Here is a 14,731-nt window from a genome sequence, read left to right as displayed (position 1 = left end):
ATTCGCGAGAGCATAATTTCGTCAATTTTCCATCAAATTTTGTACTTTTTTGCTTTACCTTCAGAAAAACATTCTCTACCATTTCATAAGAAAAAATAACAAAATTATTTTATGAAAATTCTTGGACACTGGTGCGCACTTTGAAATTTGGCCTCTGGACCCTGAAAGGGTTAATAAAGATGCCTAATGTTGCAGATTTGTCTTATCAACTTGTCAATAGTGCATGCAATTTTAATGCATTTTTCAATTATTTAATACAAAATATTAGTATTTTTCCTATTACTGCCAATGTAAAATAAATGCTTTCAATTACCTGCATAACGGGCCGCATTGGGAAAGTAAATGTTCCTTCCAAAACACAGTTACGAGTGGTGCCCACCACCAGCTGTGTTCCCCGGCCTGACGTCACTACACGAGGTGACCCATATTGCTCTGGGATCTGAAAATAATATACAAAGGTGAACTGTGAGTTATTACCAATTTCAATGCCTGTAAGTTATCGCACAAGACACAGAGACATAATGACAACAAAGCTATGCAGAACAAGTTTGTTCTGCATATAGTGTCTTTCTAAGACACTACAGCCATCTCCCACTGATGTAGGGTGACCTGACAAAGAAGAAAACACTTTCAGTCATTCAATTAATCACTGTCTTGCCAGAAGCACACTGACATTGAAATTCAAATGACCTACTAAACTGCAATATCCCCACCCCTCCTTCAGACGATATCCCCACACCTCCAAGACGATAACCAGTTTCCCCAAGATTTATACACCTGCCTAGTCATCCTGTTTTTCTCCATCCTCACTGTCTGAACCACCTCAACAATCCCTCCTCAGCACTCTGAATAATACTTTTAGTAGCTCCATGCCTCCTAATCTCCACACTCCAAGTTCTCTGCATAATATTCACACCACACAATGCTCTTAAACATAACATCTCTGTCAACAGCCTCTTTCCCACTGCACTACTCAAACCCCATGCCTTACATCCATACAACTGTGCTGGTATCACTATACTCTGGTACATTTCCTTTTTTGCCTTATGGATAAAGTTCTGTCTAAGTTCACTATGTTTATTAGTTTTGACACTACCTGACCAACATGCATTAGCTATACACTTGTCCAAACATCCCCTTATTACAGATACCAGTACTGAAACAACACACTATACATGATAAAGAATTACAATTTAACCTGAATGATGAATGATTATGTCAACCCAAATCAAAATCTATATAATCTAATTCCCAATCAAAATTTAATGGAAAGTAACTGCCACAATTACACAGCATCACAAGCCAGCACTGCCCTAAATACTGCTAAAAATATTACAATTCTTAATTACAATATCAGGTCCCTAAAGAAATACTATGATGACCTCCTGGCACTCCTTGATTCTCTAACGACAACCTTCTCCTGAATTATTCTCACTGAAACCTGGCTTAAACAGGACACAATAGATATCAACTCATTACCAGGATACACTGCAATTCACAACTGCAGACAATACCAAGTTGGGGGTGGTATTGCAATCTATTACTCTAATGAATTATCTTGTTACAACACCACTTGCTACAGTGATGAATATGGAGAATATATTCTTGCAAATTTTACTGAAAAGCCATCAACTGGATGCCACATGCAAACATCCCAAATTTTAACGACAAATTAAAGACACTAATAATAAGCAACCAAATGAACAAGCACCACCTTCTCTTATCCAGAGACTTCAACATCAACCTTGGCCTACCAGATGACCAGCCTGTAACTGATTTCATTAACATTATGAACAATGTACTTCTCATACAAACTATATAACTAAACCAACCAGGCTGACAGACAAGTGCAACCATAATCAACTATATATGGTCAATTATGGTTGCCCCCCTTAAATCAGAGATAATCACAGACAGCACTACTGACCACTACCCCACCTTCCTGTTAACAAACATTAGTAAACAACCACTGGAATACAACAAAGTTTCTTTTAGACTTTATGACGAGGCCTCAAAAGGTAACCTCACAGCAGAGCTAGGGATGGTTGACTGGCCTACAAAATTCTCCAATTTATTTATTTATTTATTATTAATTTGGACATGATACATAGATGTACAAAGAAATACAATGGTTAAGTGCACATGCCATAAGCTCCTTGTATGCAGAGCATTATGGGCAGGCTTAAAATTAACTTAAGATTAATTAAGCAATGATATAGTCAGTGGTAAAAATTACAGTAAACAAATAACAATTAAGCACAAATGAGTATATTTCAAAGACAGGTCATATGGTCATTTGATGAGTTTTTGTGCATTCAAGAGAATGGAGTATTCTATTAGGTAACGTAATTAAAAAAAAAAAAAAGTTTGATAGGGTCACAGGTTATAATTTATGAGATGCAGTTATGCAGTATTTTTTTAGTTGTGGGTGAGTAAGTGGTTTTTAAGAAGAGACTTGAATTTATAAACAGACAAATTTCTTAATAAATTACTTAGATTTTACAACAAACATTGTCCCATAAAAACGAAACAGATTACGAATAAACGGCTTGGTTGCCTATGGCTAAATAACAGCATATTAAGATCCACTGATAAGAAACATCAATATGAAAAGCAATATAGACAGGGCTTAATACACAAAGATATTATCAAACACTATGCATCAATTCTCACTAAACTAATAAGAGAGCCAAGCAATTGTACTATTCCAGCAGATTCACCAGAACAAGAGGAGATATAAAAAAAAGACCTGGAAAACACTCTCTCAGACTCTGGGCACCCACAAACTAAAAAAAAACTAGGGATATTATCCTAACTAAACTGAATGAAACACAACTACAGCCTGCTGATACAGTTAACAAGATAAATGACTTCTTCTCAACCACAGGATCAAATCTCGCCAGTAAAATCCCATGTACCAATGCCCGAGCAAGTGATTACTTAGATGGGAATTTCCCAACCTCCTCATATCTTGCACCTACCAAGCCCACTGAAGTCACCTCGATTATTAACCCTTAAATGGTCCAAACGTATATATATGTTCACTCGCACAGTGCCCTGAATATTTTGAAAAAAAAAAAAGTCATTTTTTTTCATAGAAAAAAAGAGCACATTTTTTTAAGTGTTTCAGAATAAAAGAAAAATAGGGTCAGTACTTTAGAGAGATATGAGACAGAGAAGTTGGCACTGGATGCTCATGTGACAGCAACATGGAGTCCTGCTGCTTGCAGAAGTGTTGCCAATATACCTTTTCTTCTATTTTTCATATTATTTTATATAATTTTTATGTTCCGATAATTACAATTTATAGTAGTTCTTGTAATTTTATAAACAATCTTTGTTCTGACACTATTATTAGGTACTGAAATTGTACTCAAATTGTCACAAACACATTGACAGGTGGACATTTACACCTGCCTTAGCCATTTACTATTGTCTTGGAATATAAACAAAGCATTTACAGGTACCAGCAATGTTTTGGATATGTGGAAGTGGAGGAGGAGGAGGAGGAGGAGGAGGAGGAGGAGGAGGAGGAGGAGGAGGAGGATAATACATAAAAATAATAATAATAACAAGAGGGAGACTACTTCCCAGTAAAAGTAAGTCTTAGACAGGGATGTGTAATGTCACCATGGTTGTTTAATATATTAATAGATGGGGTTGTAAAAGAAGTAAATGCTAGGGTGTTCGGGAGAGGGGTGGGATTAAATTATGGGAAATCAAATACAAAATGGGAATTGACACAGTTGCTTTTTACTGATGATACTGTGCTTATGGGAGATTCTAAAGAAAAATTGCAAAGGTTAATGGATGAGTTTGGGAGTGTGTGTAAAGGTAGAAAGTTGAAAGTGAACATAGAAAAGAGTAAGGTGATGAGGGTATCAAATGATTTAGATAAAGAGAAATTGGATATCAAATTGGGGAGAAGGAGTATGGAAGAAGTGAATGTTTTCAGATACTTGGGAGTTGACGTGTCGGCGGATGGATTTATGAAGGATGAGGGTCATCATAGAATTGATGAGGGGAAAAAAGGTGAGTGGTGCATTGAGGTATATGTGGAGACAAAAAAACGTTATCTATGGAGGCAAAGAAGGGAGTGTATGAAAGTATAGTAGTACCAACACTCCTATATGGGTGTGAAGCTTGGGTTGTGAATGCAGCAGTGAGGAGGCAGTTGGAGGCAATGGAGATGTCCTGTCTAAGGGCAATGTGTGGTGTAAATATTATGTAGAAAATTCGGAGTGTGGAAATTAGGAGAAGGTGTGGAGTTAATAAAAGTATTAGTCAGAGGGCTGAAGAGGGGTTGTTGAGGTGGTTTGGTCATTTAAAGAGAATGGATCAAAGTAGGATGACATGGAGAGCCTATAAATCTGTAGGGGAAGGAAGGCGGGGTAGGGGTCGTCCTCAAAAAGGTTGGAGGGAGGGGGTAAAGGAGGTTTTGTGGGCAAGGGGCTTGGACTTCCAGCAAGCGTGCGTGAGCGTGTTAGGTAGGAGTGAATGGAGACGAATGGTATTTGGAACCTGACGATCTGTTGGAGTGTGAGCAGGGTAATATTTAGAGAAGGGATTCAGGGAAACCGGTTATTTTTATATAGCCGGACTTGAGTCCTGGAAATGGGAAGTACAATGCCTGCACTCTAAAGGAGGGGTTTGGGATATTAGCAGTTTGGAGGGATATGTTGTGTATCTTTATAGGTATATCCTTCTAAACTGTTGTATTCTGAGCACCTCTGCAAAAACAGTGATTATATGTGAGGTCAAAGTGTTGAATGATGATGAAAGTATTTTCTTTTTGGGGATTTTCTTTCTTATTTTGGGTCACCCTGCCTCGGTGGGAGACAGCCGACTTGTTGAAAAAAAAAATAACAATATGTAATAATAATAATACATATAATAATAAGTTCCCCTGAAGCATCAAAAACAAAGTCCACCCCTGACAGTGACATAAGATAAATGATAGAGCTGACGTCTGATGAGCATACATGAGGGTGGGGGAGGGTGCAGCTGATAAGAAAAGATTAGATGACCATCCCCCTCCCTTTGTTTTTGCTGGTACACAAACATTTCTGTTTGTCTATTTGTCTGTCTGCCAAGCTCCCTGTCTATCTGTCTAGCTCTCTGTCTCAGAGAGCCACAAGACTGCGTCATCATCTTTACTCACATCTTCAAGCAGAGTATAGCACTTTGTCTGGATTTTTGGGTTATCCTAGGTAATTTATACTCCGTATACTTGTATTTATGTGTACCTGAGAGACAGAGATAGACAAAGACAGACTTAAAGAGATAGACAGAGACAAAGCCAGAGACAGACAGACAGACAGACACAGATAGAAACAGAGACAGAGGCAGATAGACAGACCCTAAACTTGGGGTAAACATCACTTTCCTTTTAAAAGAGGAGTGTTAATATGACTACATCAGTGAATCTTTGGAGTTTGCCACACTGTTTGCTCTAGCTGGCACTCAATTTAACCCTTTCAGGGTCCAAGGCCAAAATCTGAAGTGGTGCCTCAGTGTCCAAGAATTTAAAAAAAAAAAAAAAAATTTTTTTCTTATGAAATGGTAGAGAATCTTTTTGTGAATGTAATAAAACAAAAAGTACGAAATTTGATGGGAAATTGATGAAATTATGCTCTCGTGAATTTTGATGTGTCAGCGATATTTACGAATCGGCGATTTTGCCAACTTTGACTCCCATTTTAGGCCAATTACATTATTCCAGTCGACCAAATTCTTAGCTATTTCACTAGGATTACTTCTATCGATTGAGCACAAGAAATCGCCAAGTCAACTGTTTCAACTACAAAATAAAGTGACCGAAAATTGGTAATTTGGCCAATTTAACACAAAGTTCAAAATATTCCAATTTCAAAATAGGATCCAGAATAAACAATGTAGGTATTCCTGGCACTAAACTAACATTTCCTCTGTTCATTAGTTACGTTTTGAGGCTTTACAAATAAATTCCATTTTGATTTTTTATTCACATAATGAATTTTTATTCACACCAAAAAATAGAAGATTTACTGTTATGCAATATTGTAATAATTGTATAAATATCATCACCACATTTATGAATGTATATTAGACCCACCAGCTGGCGTGTATTAGACGTGTGAGGTCGTTTGTTTACTATTGAACATCGGCAAAAATTTAACATTTCCGCCACTTTGAGCTCAGTTTCAAGCCATTTCCAGTGCTAAAACCAATCAAAATTATCTCTATTTCTGTAATATGTCTTCCATTCTATCAAATGAGACCAAGAAATCACAAATACAACTATAAAAAACATATGAAAAAACACTGCAAAGTCGCTGTTTTAATCGAAAATCACGGTCTCAGTTTTTTTCCTCTCATTATACACAGTGTGCTGCAGGATTTGTTTTATGTGGTGCACACATACCACATAGATGTATTCTCTCATATCTAGGCCCAAATTTACCACTCACAGTTTATCAGAGTGAGCTGAGCTCATGACGTAGATCTACGGTTTGGACCCTGAACGTAAAGCCGTAGATTTACGGGACAGACCCTGAAAGGGTTAACTGGCGCTCCCACAAGGTACTAAGTGGTCCCAGATTTTTGTAACCCTTTCAGGGTCCCCAGGCCCTCTCCCAGACTTGTTCTCAGGGTCGCCCAAATTCCCCCCCCCCCCAAAAAAAAAAATCATCATGAAAAGATAGAGAATCTTTTCCCAATCATAATGACACCAAAAGTATAAAATTTCATGGAAAACTTACGGAATTATGCTGTGTACTAATTGACAAAAATCATAACTATTTCACTAGAACTCCATTTTTTCTATCGAATGAGTACAAGAAACCACCCATTTACCGATCTCAACTATTCAATACAGTAGTCAGAGTTTAGCAATTTTGCCAATTTCACACAAATTTCAAAAGATGCCAATTTATTCCAAATGGGGTCCAGAATAAACAAGAAACACATTCCTGGCACTAAAATAACATTTCCTCTGTTCATCAGTCATGTCCCCATGCCCCTCTTACATTCTCTAGCTTTCCACTTTGAATTTTTATTCTCACAAAAAATAGAAGATTTACTGTTATGCAGACAACTGCATTAGTGTAGAAATGGTATAAATAATATCAGCGCACTTGTGAAAGAATATTAGACTCACCAGTTGACGTGTATTGGACGCTTAGCACGATTTGTTTACTTTTGAACCTTAGTAAAAATCGAACATTTTAGCTACTTTGAGCTCAATTTCAAGGTACTTTTCATTGTAAAACCAGTCAAAATCATCTCAATTTCTGTAATATGTCTTCCATTCTATAAAATGAAACCAGGAAAACTAGAATATAACAATAAATACCATACGAAAATACAGTGCAAAGTCGCTGTTTTAATCCAAAAACACTGTCAAAGTTTTTTTTCTCATTACTCACTGAATGCTGCAGGACTTTTTTATACCACTCACACTGACCACATAGACCCATTCTTTCATATGTAGGCCTACCAGCTTTCTCTCACTACATTTGAGGGCGCTAGAATTTAGGCGTACTAGTACGTCAAAAACCCTGGTGCGTAAGCCGTACTAGTACATCCGAAACCCTGAAAGGGTTAATACTGCGCACACCAAATGTTAAGACCAATTCTATGCTGAGCAGGTATCTCAGGCCAATCATGCCAAATTTGGAGGCAGGAAAATTAAAACGCATATATACGTTTGGGGCGCTACGCATAAGAACGTATACAGTGGACCCCCGGTTAACGATATTTTTTCACTCCAGAAGTATGTTCAGGTGCCAGTACTGACCGAATTTGTTCCCATAAGGAATATTGTGAAGTAGATTAGTCCATTTCAGACCCCCAAACATACACGTACAAACGCACTTACATAAATACACTTACATAATTGGTCGCATTCGGAGGTGATCGTTATGCGGGGGTCCACTGTATATACGTTTGGACCGTTTAGGGGTTAAGTCACTTAAATAATATATCGGGGAATCTGTCTCAAGTCCCACCATCATTGTACAAGCAAGTGGCTCATGTCCTTTCGCCTGCTATTTCATTACTCTTTAACCCTTTGAGGGTCGACAGGCCCTCTCCGAAACTCGTTCTCAGGGTCGGCCAAATTTAAAAAAAAAAAAAAATAATTTTCTCTTATGAAAAGATAGAGAATCTTTTCCCGATCATAAGGACACCAAAAGTTTGAAATTTGATGGAAAACTTACGGAATTATGCTCTCGCGAAGTTAGCGGTCTCGGCGATGTTTACGCATCGGCGATTTTGCCCACTTTCAGCCCCATTTTCGGCCAATTCCACTGTACTAGTCGACAAAAAACATGAATATTTTGCTAGAACTCCATTTTTTTCTATCGAATGGGTGCAAGAAACCACCCATTTATGAAATTCAACTACAGTGGTCAGAATTTAGCAATTTTGCCAATTTCACACAAATTTCAAAAGATGCCAATTTCAGAATAGGGTCCAGAATAAACAAGAAACACATTCCTGGCACTAAAATGACATTTCCTCTGGTCATTAGTCACGTCTCAAGGCCCCTCTTATATTCTTTTGCTTTCCACTTCGAATTTTTATTCTCACAAAAAATATAAGATTTACTGTTATGCAGACTACTGCATTAGTGTAAAAAATGGTATAAATATTATTGGCGCACTTGTGAAAGAATATTAGACTCACCAGTTGACGTGTATTGGACGCTTGGCACAATTTGTTTACTTTTGAAATTTGGTAAAATCGAACATTTCTGCTACTTTGAGCTCAATTTCAAGGTACCTTTCATTGTAAAACCAGTCAAAATCATCTCAATTTCTGTACTATGTCTTCCATTCTATAAAATGAGACCAAGAAAACTAGAATACAACAATAAATACCATACGAAAATACAGTGCAAAGTCGCTGTTTTATTCCAAAAAAAACGGTCAGTTTTTTTTTTCTCATTATGCACTGTGAGCTGCAGGATTTTTTTAGACTGTGCACACTGACCACATAGACCCATTCTTTCATTTGAAGGCCAACCAGCTTTCTCCCACTAGATTTGAGGGAGCTAGAATTTAGGCGTACTAGTACGTCAAAAACCCTGGGTCGTAAGCCGTACTAGTACATCCGAAACCCTCAAAGGGTTAACAAATCACAAGAAAATAGCACTTTCCTGACACTACTCAAGACAGCAAGGGTTACACCAATACACAAAGGTGGTGACCCCACAGACATAAACAACTATAGACCAATATCAAACTTACTGTTGCTATCCAAAATCTTTAAGAAACTCGTGCACAAGGGATTATATTCATTTATAACATCACAAAGCATATTCAACCCCTGTCAATGTGGCTTCAGAAAAAACAAAAACACAAATGACGCAATTGTAAAAATGCTAGACCTGCTTTACACAGCACTGGAAAATAACAAATATCTATTATGACTCTTTAATGACCTAAGGAAAGCTTTTGATACAGTAGACCATAGCATCCTACTCTATAAACTTGACCATTATGGTATAAGAGGCCATGCACTTACATATTTCAAATCCTACCTTACTTACAGGTATCAATACATCTCTATTAAGGACACAACCTCATCAACACAACCACTTGATACTGGAGTGCCACAGGGAAGTGTCCTTGGTCCCCTGCTCTTCCTCTTATACATCAATGATCTTCCCAATGTAGCACAACACCTGAAACCTATTCTCTTTGCTGATGACATAACTTATGTCATCTCCCACCCAAATCTTGCCTCACTCAATACCATTGTTAAAGAACCTAATTTCCACAAATGTAAATGTCTTGAATCATCATTAATCGCTATTTCTAGGACAACTAAGCAAAATAAAAGCAGCTTCATCATCTCTGAAGTATCAGCAAGAATCCTCCCTAAAGCAATAAACCCTGCCATCACATAGTTGCTGTTGCTGATACTACATAGGAACATAACAGAAGAGGAACAGTGAAACAGACCTTTGCAAATCCAACCCAGTAACAAAAATATTTGCTCAGCCCATTTTAGTGTTACCCAAGCGATAAGCCCTAATAATCTTTTTAAGTCATGTGCAAGTCGACTATTACCACCACTACTACCACTAGTATTACATCTACTACTACACTTATATGGCAGGTTAGGTTCCAGGCTACCTCCATAAAGCAGAAATCACTGTAAAGTGGAATGCCCCTTTTTTCCACTTATAAATGCATATAAATACTAGATAACAAGTTTACACTAACATATATTACATTAGCAATAGAACTAGGCATTAAAGAAACAATAAAAAAGTAAAATATAGTACACTCATTACTTACCTTAAAATATTTTTAGTCTTAATGTAGGGTGAGATAAGTTGTATTTATTTTAAGAAATCAAGTGTGGTACATATGGTAGCCAGCCAGGCTACCATACCAGGCAACCCTACCCACACATAATACTCTGACATTTAACCCCTTGACTGTCGCAACCCCCAATCCTGAGGTGTCTCCTGGTGTCGCAAAATTTCAAAAAAAAAAAAAAAAAAAAGAAATTTGATGGAAAACTGACGGAATTACGCTCTCGCAAAGTTAGCAACCTCGGCGATATTTACAAATCAGCAATTTCGCTCACTTTGAGCCCTATTATCGGCTAATTCCATTGTTCCACGTGACCAAATTCATAGCAATTTCTTTACAACTCTGTTTTTTTCTATTGATTGAGTACAAGAAACTGCCCATTTATCGATTTCAACTACCCAATAACGTGGTCAGAAATTTGCAATTTGGCCAATTTCACGAAAATTAAAAAATATGACAATTTCAAAATATGGTCCAGAATGAACAATGCAGACATTCCTGGCTCTAAAACAACATTTTCTTTGTTCATCTGTCACATCTCCAGGCCCCTCTCATATTACTCTTGCTTTCTATTTTGAATTTTTATTCAAACAAAAAATAGAAGATTTACTGTTATGCAGACTACTGCAATACTGTAATAATTGTATAAATAACATCAACCCATTCATGACTACATATCAGAATGGCTAGTTGGACATTTATTGGACAATGACATCATTTGTTTACTTTTGAACACTGGCAAAAATCAAACATTTCCCCTACTTTGAGCTCCATTTTCAGGTTCTTTTTTTAGTAAAATTAATCAAAATCACGTCTATTTCTATATGTTTTCCATTCTATCAAATGAGACCAAGAAAACGAGAATACAACCATAAATACTATACAAAAATAGACCACAAAGTCGGCATTTTAATTAAAAAAAAAAACGGTCAGTTTTTTTTTTTCTCATAATGCACTGCGTGCTCCAGGATTTTTTTTTATATGGTGCACGCTGACCACACAGACCTATTCTCTCATATGTGGGCCTACCAGCTTTCTCCTGCTTGATATGAAGCCGCTAGAATTTATGAATATACAGTGGACCCCCAGTTAACGATACTTTTTCATTCCAGAAGTATGTTCAGGTGCCAGTACTGACCGAATTTGTTCCCATAAGGAATATTATGAAGTAGATTAGTCCATTTCAGACCCCCAAACATACATGTACAAACGCACTTACATAAATACACTTACATAATTGGTCGCATTGGGAGGTGATCGTTAAGCGGGGGTCCACTGTGTATACGTCAAACACGGTACCTCATAAGACCTATATATACGGCTGAAACAGTCAAAGGGTTAAAGTGTCCCAGAGCGATAAAATGCACATATAGTTCACACATTACTTACCTTAAAATATTTGTAGTCTTAATGTAAGATCAGAGGTGAGTAAATGAGATAAAATAAATAAATGAGAGAGAGAGAATGAGTGCATGAGAGAGAACAGGAGTGGAGTTATGTAAACAAACCAGGCGTACACGCCTGGTTTGTTTACAAGTTACGTTGTGTACAAGTTGTCTCCACATTGATACGGTAAAATAAATAAAGAGGAACACTCCCATTCTCATGTAACACCATTTTTAGAAGAAATGAAGCTCTGGGCGAAGGCAAACAAAAGGAATAATTTTCTACAGTTGCCCCCAGTAACACATTTTCTCTGATGTTGGACTAGAGAAAATGTTAGTCTTGCCGTCACTCTTACAAATTGTCTAGCTACAACATCTCATATTTATGTTAATTTATTCTATTGTTGGATGTATTTATCATGTTTATATGTTACATATCGTGTTTATTATATAATTTTGAAAAAAATATCATAGATGGATTAATGAAAATGTGTAATATAATATACAACATTTAATGAAATTCAGTGATTATTATTGAGTACAGGTACCATCCGACTTACGACCGAGCTTGGTTCTGACCAACTGGTCATAAGTCAAAATGGATGTAAGTCGAACCTTTGAAAATTGCAGACATACTGGGTAGGGTATAATGTCAAACCTTTGCTATATAAATTACCTACATAGTACTGTAATGTAATGTACAGCAGGGCCCCACTTATACGGCAGGTTAGGTTCCAGGCTACTGCCGTAAAGCGGAAACCGCCGTAAAGCGGAAACTGCCATAAAGTGGAACACCCTTTTTTTCCACTTATAAATGCATACAAACACTAGATAACAAGTTTACACTAACATATATTAAGTTAGCAATAGAACCAGGCATCAAAAAACAATAAAAAAGTACAATACACACATAGTGCACTCATTACTTACCTTAAAATATTTATAGTCTTAATCTAGGGTGAGACAAGTAGTATTTATTGTAAGAAATCAAGTGTGGTATGTATGGTAGTCAGCCAGGCTACCTTACCAGGCCACCCCACCCACACATACTATTCTATGATATTTAGGCATCCCAGAGCGATAAAATGTATATACAGTTCACTCATTACTTACCTTAAAATATAGGGTGAGATGAGTAGTATTTATTGTAAAAAATCAAGTGCGGTATGTATGGTAGTCAGCCGGGCTACCATACCAGGCCAACCCACCCACACATACTATTCTATGATATTTAAGCATCCCAGAGCAATAAAATGTATATACAGTACACTCATTACTTACCTTAAAATATTTGTAGTCTTAATGTAGGGTCAGGAGTAAGTAAATGAGATAAAACGAATAAATGAGAGAGAGAAAGAATGAGTGCATGAGAGAGGACAGGCGGAGAGTTATGTAAACAAACCAGGCGAAGGTAAGTTTTGTAAACAAAGTGTACACGTCTGGTTTGTGTACAAGTTACATTGTGTACAGGTTGTCTCTACATTGATACGGTAGAATAAATAAAGAACACTCCCTTCTCATGTAACATCATTTTGAGAAGAAATGATGCTCTGAGTGAAGGCAATGGAAATAAGTCACTGACTTTTTTGGGTTATCCTAGGTTCTCTACACATATGTTATGTATGATACTCTATGTAACTGTATTTGTGTATACCTGAATAAACTTACATACATACGAAAGGAATAATTTTCTACAGTTACCCACAGTAACACATTTTCTCTTATGTTAGATTAGAGAAAATGTTATTCTTGCCATCACTTGTACAAGTTATCTGGCTACCACATCTCATATTTATGTTTATTTATTCTATTGTGGGGTGTATTTATCATCTTTTTATGTTATGTATCGTGTTTATTATATAATTTTGAAAAAAATATCATGGATGGATTAATGAAAATGTGTATATTAATGTAATATACGACATTTAATGAGGAAGGGGGGTGATTAGTATTATTATTATCATTTCTAATATGGCGTCACTTGTGCAAGTCGTCTGCTACCACATCTCACATTTATGTTTATTTATTCTACTGTGGGGTGTATTTATCATGTTTTTATGTTATGCATCGTGTTTATTATATAATTTTGAAAAAATATAGATGGATTAATGAAAATGTGTATATTAACGTAATATACGACATTTAAATGAGACTCGATGATTATTATTATCATTACTAATATGACGTCTGGAGACATAAGACACTCTTACTGATTTTAATGTGTACCTGCATGCCAGCACAGTATGTAAGCTTATTTAGGTACAGGTATACATAAGTATAATTATCAGAGTATATATAAAATATGAAATAACTTTTAAAAACATTTGAAATTTTGGAGTTTCCGGACAAAATGGAGAGACTTAGTGCTTACTGAGCTCACGAAGAATGTAAACAAACAGGTTGGGGTGCGGTGACCGTATTAGAAAGTCAGGTGGGGGGAGCCGTATAGCGAGTTTTGGTCATAATTTGAAATGACCGTATTAGCGGAACGCCGTAAAGTTAAACGCCATAAAGCGGGGCCCTGCTGTACAATCATTATTTCATTCTTTTTACCATAATTTACTTCTATTGATATACAGTGGAACCTCTATTTGCGAGCGCATCCAGGTGCGAGTTTTTCCAAATACGAGCAGTCGATGGGTCAATTTTTTTTGTTTTCATACGCCAGCAAAGTTTCCATAAGCGAGCAGACCTCAAGGCAGGTTCTTTGACGCTGGTGAGGGGCTCTTGCTCTTGATCTAGGGAATTGTATCTCATTTGTTTGTTGGACTATCTTATTGAAACTTGGGCAATGTATGATGGAAAGATGCTTCTTAACGTACATCAAAAATGAAAGAAATCTAAGCATAAATAATGGAGTTCACTTCTCAGCAATTAGCCACCCCTTAGTGGTATTTTCATATGATTTTTATGGTTGTATTCTCGTTTTCTTGGTCTCATTTGATAGAATGGAAGATATATTACAGAAATCGATATGATTTTAATTGCTTTCACGATGAAAAGTACCTTGAAATTAAGCTCAACACAGGAGAAATGTTC

At 36.7% G+C, this 14,731-nt stretch overlaps 1 protein-coding gene across 1 annotated transcript in view; it reads right to left on the bottom strand.

Moving 5' to 3' along the window:
- Window positions 1-313: 313 nt before the first annotated feature.
- Window positions 314-14,731, bottom strand: part of LOC128706092 (echinoderm microtubule-associated protein-like 2) — a gene marked incomplete at its 3' end in the record, with an annotated part of 261,186 nt that continues 246,768 nt past the window's right edge. Inside the window, 1 exon segment of the mRNA XM_070091803.1 lies at window positions 314-439. Coding sequence (XP_069947904.1) covers window positions 314-439 — 126 coding nt within the window.

The sequence above is a fragment of the Cherax quadricarinatus genome, chromosome 3 (assembly GCF_038502225.1).
Source record: "Cherax quadricarinatus isolate ZL_2023a chromosome 3, ASM3850222v1, whole genome shotgun sequence".
Classification (NCBI taxonomy): Eukaryota; Metazoa; Arthropoda; class Malacostraca; order Decapoda; family Parastacidae; genus Cherax; species Cherax quadricarinatus.
The sequence above is the reverse complement of the archived record's forward strand: the minus strand, read 5'-3'. Positions and strand labels throughout refer to the sequence as shown.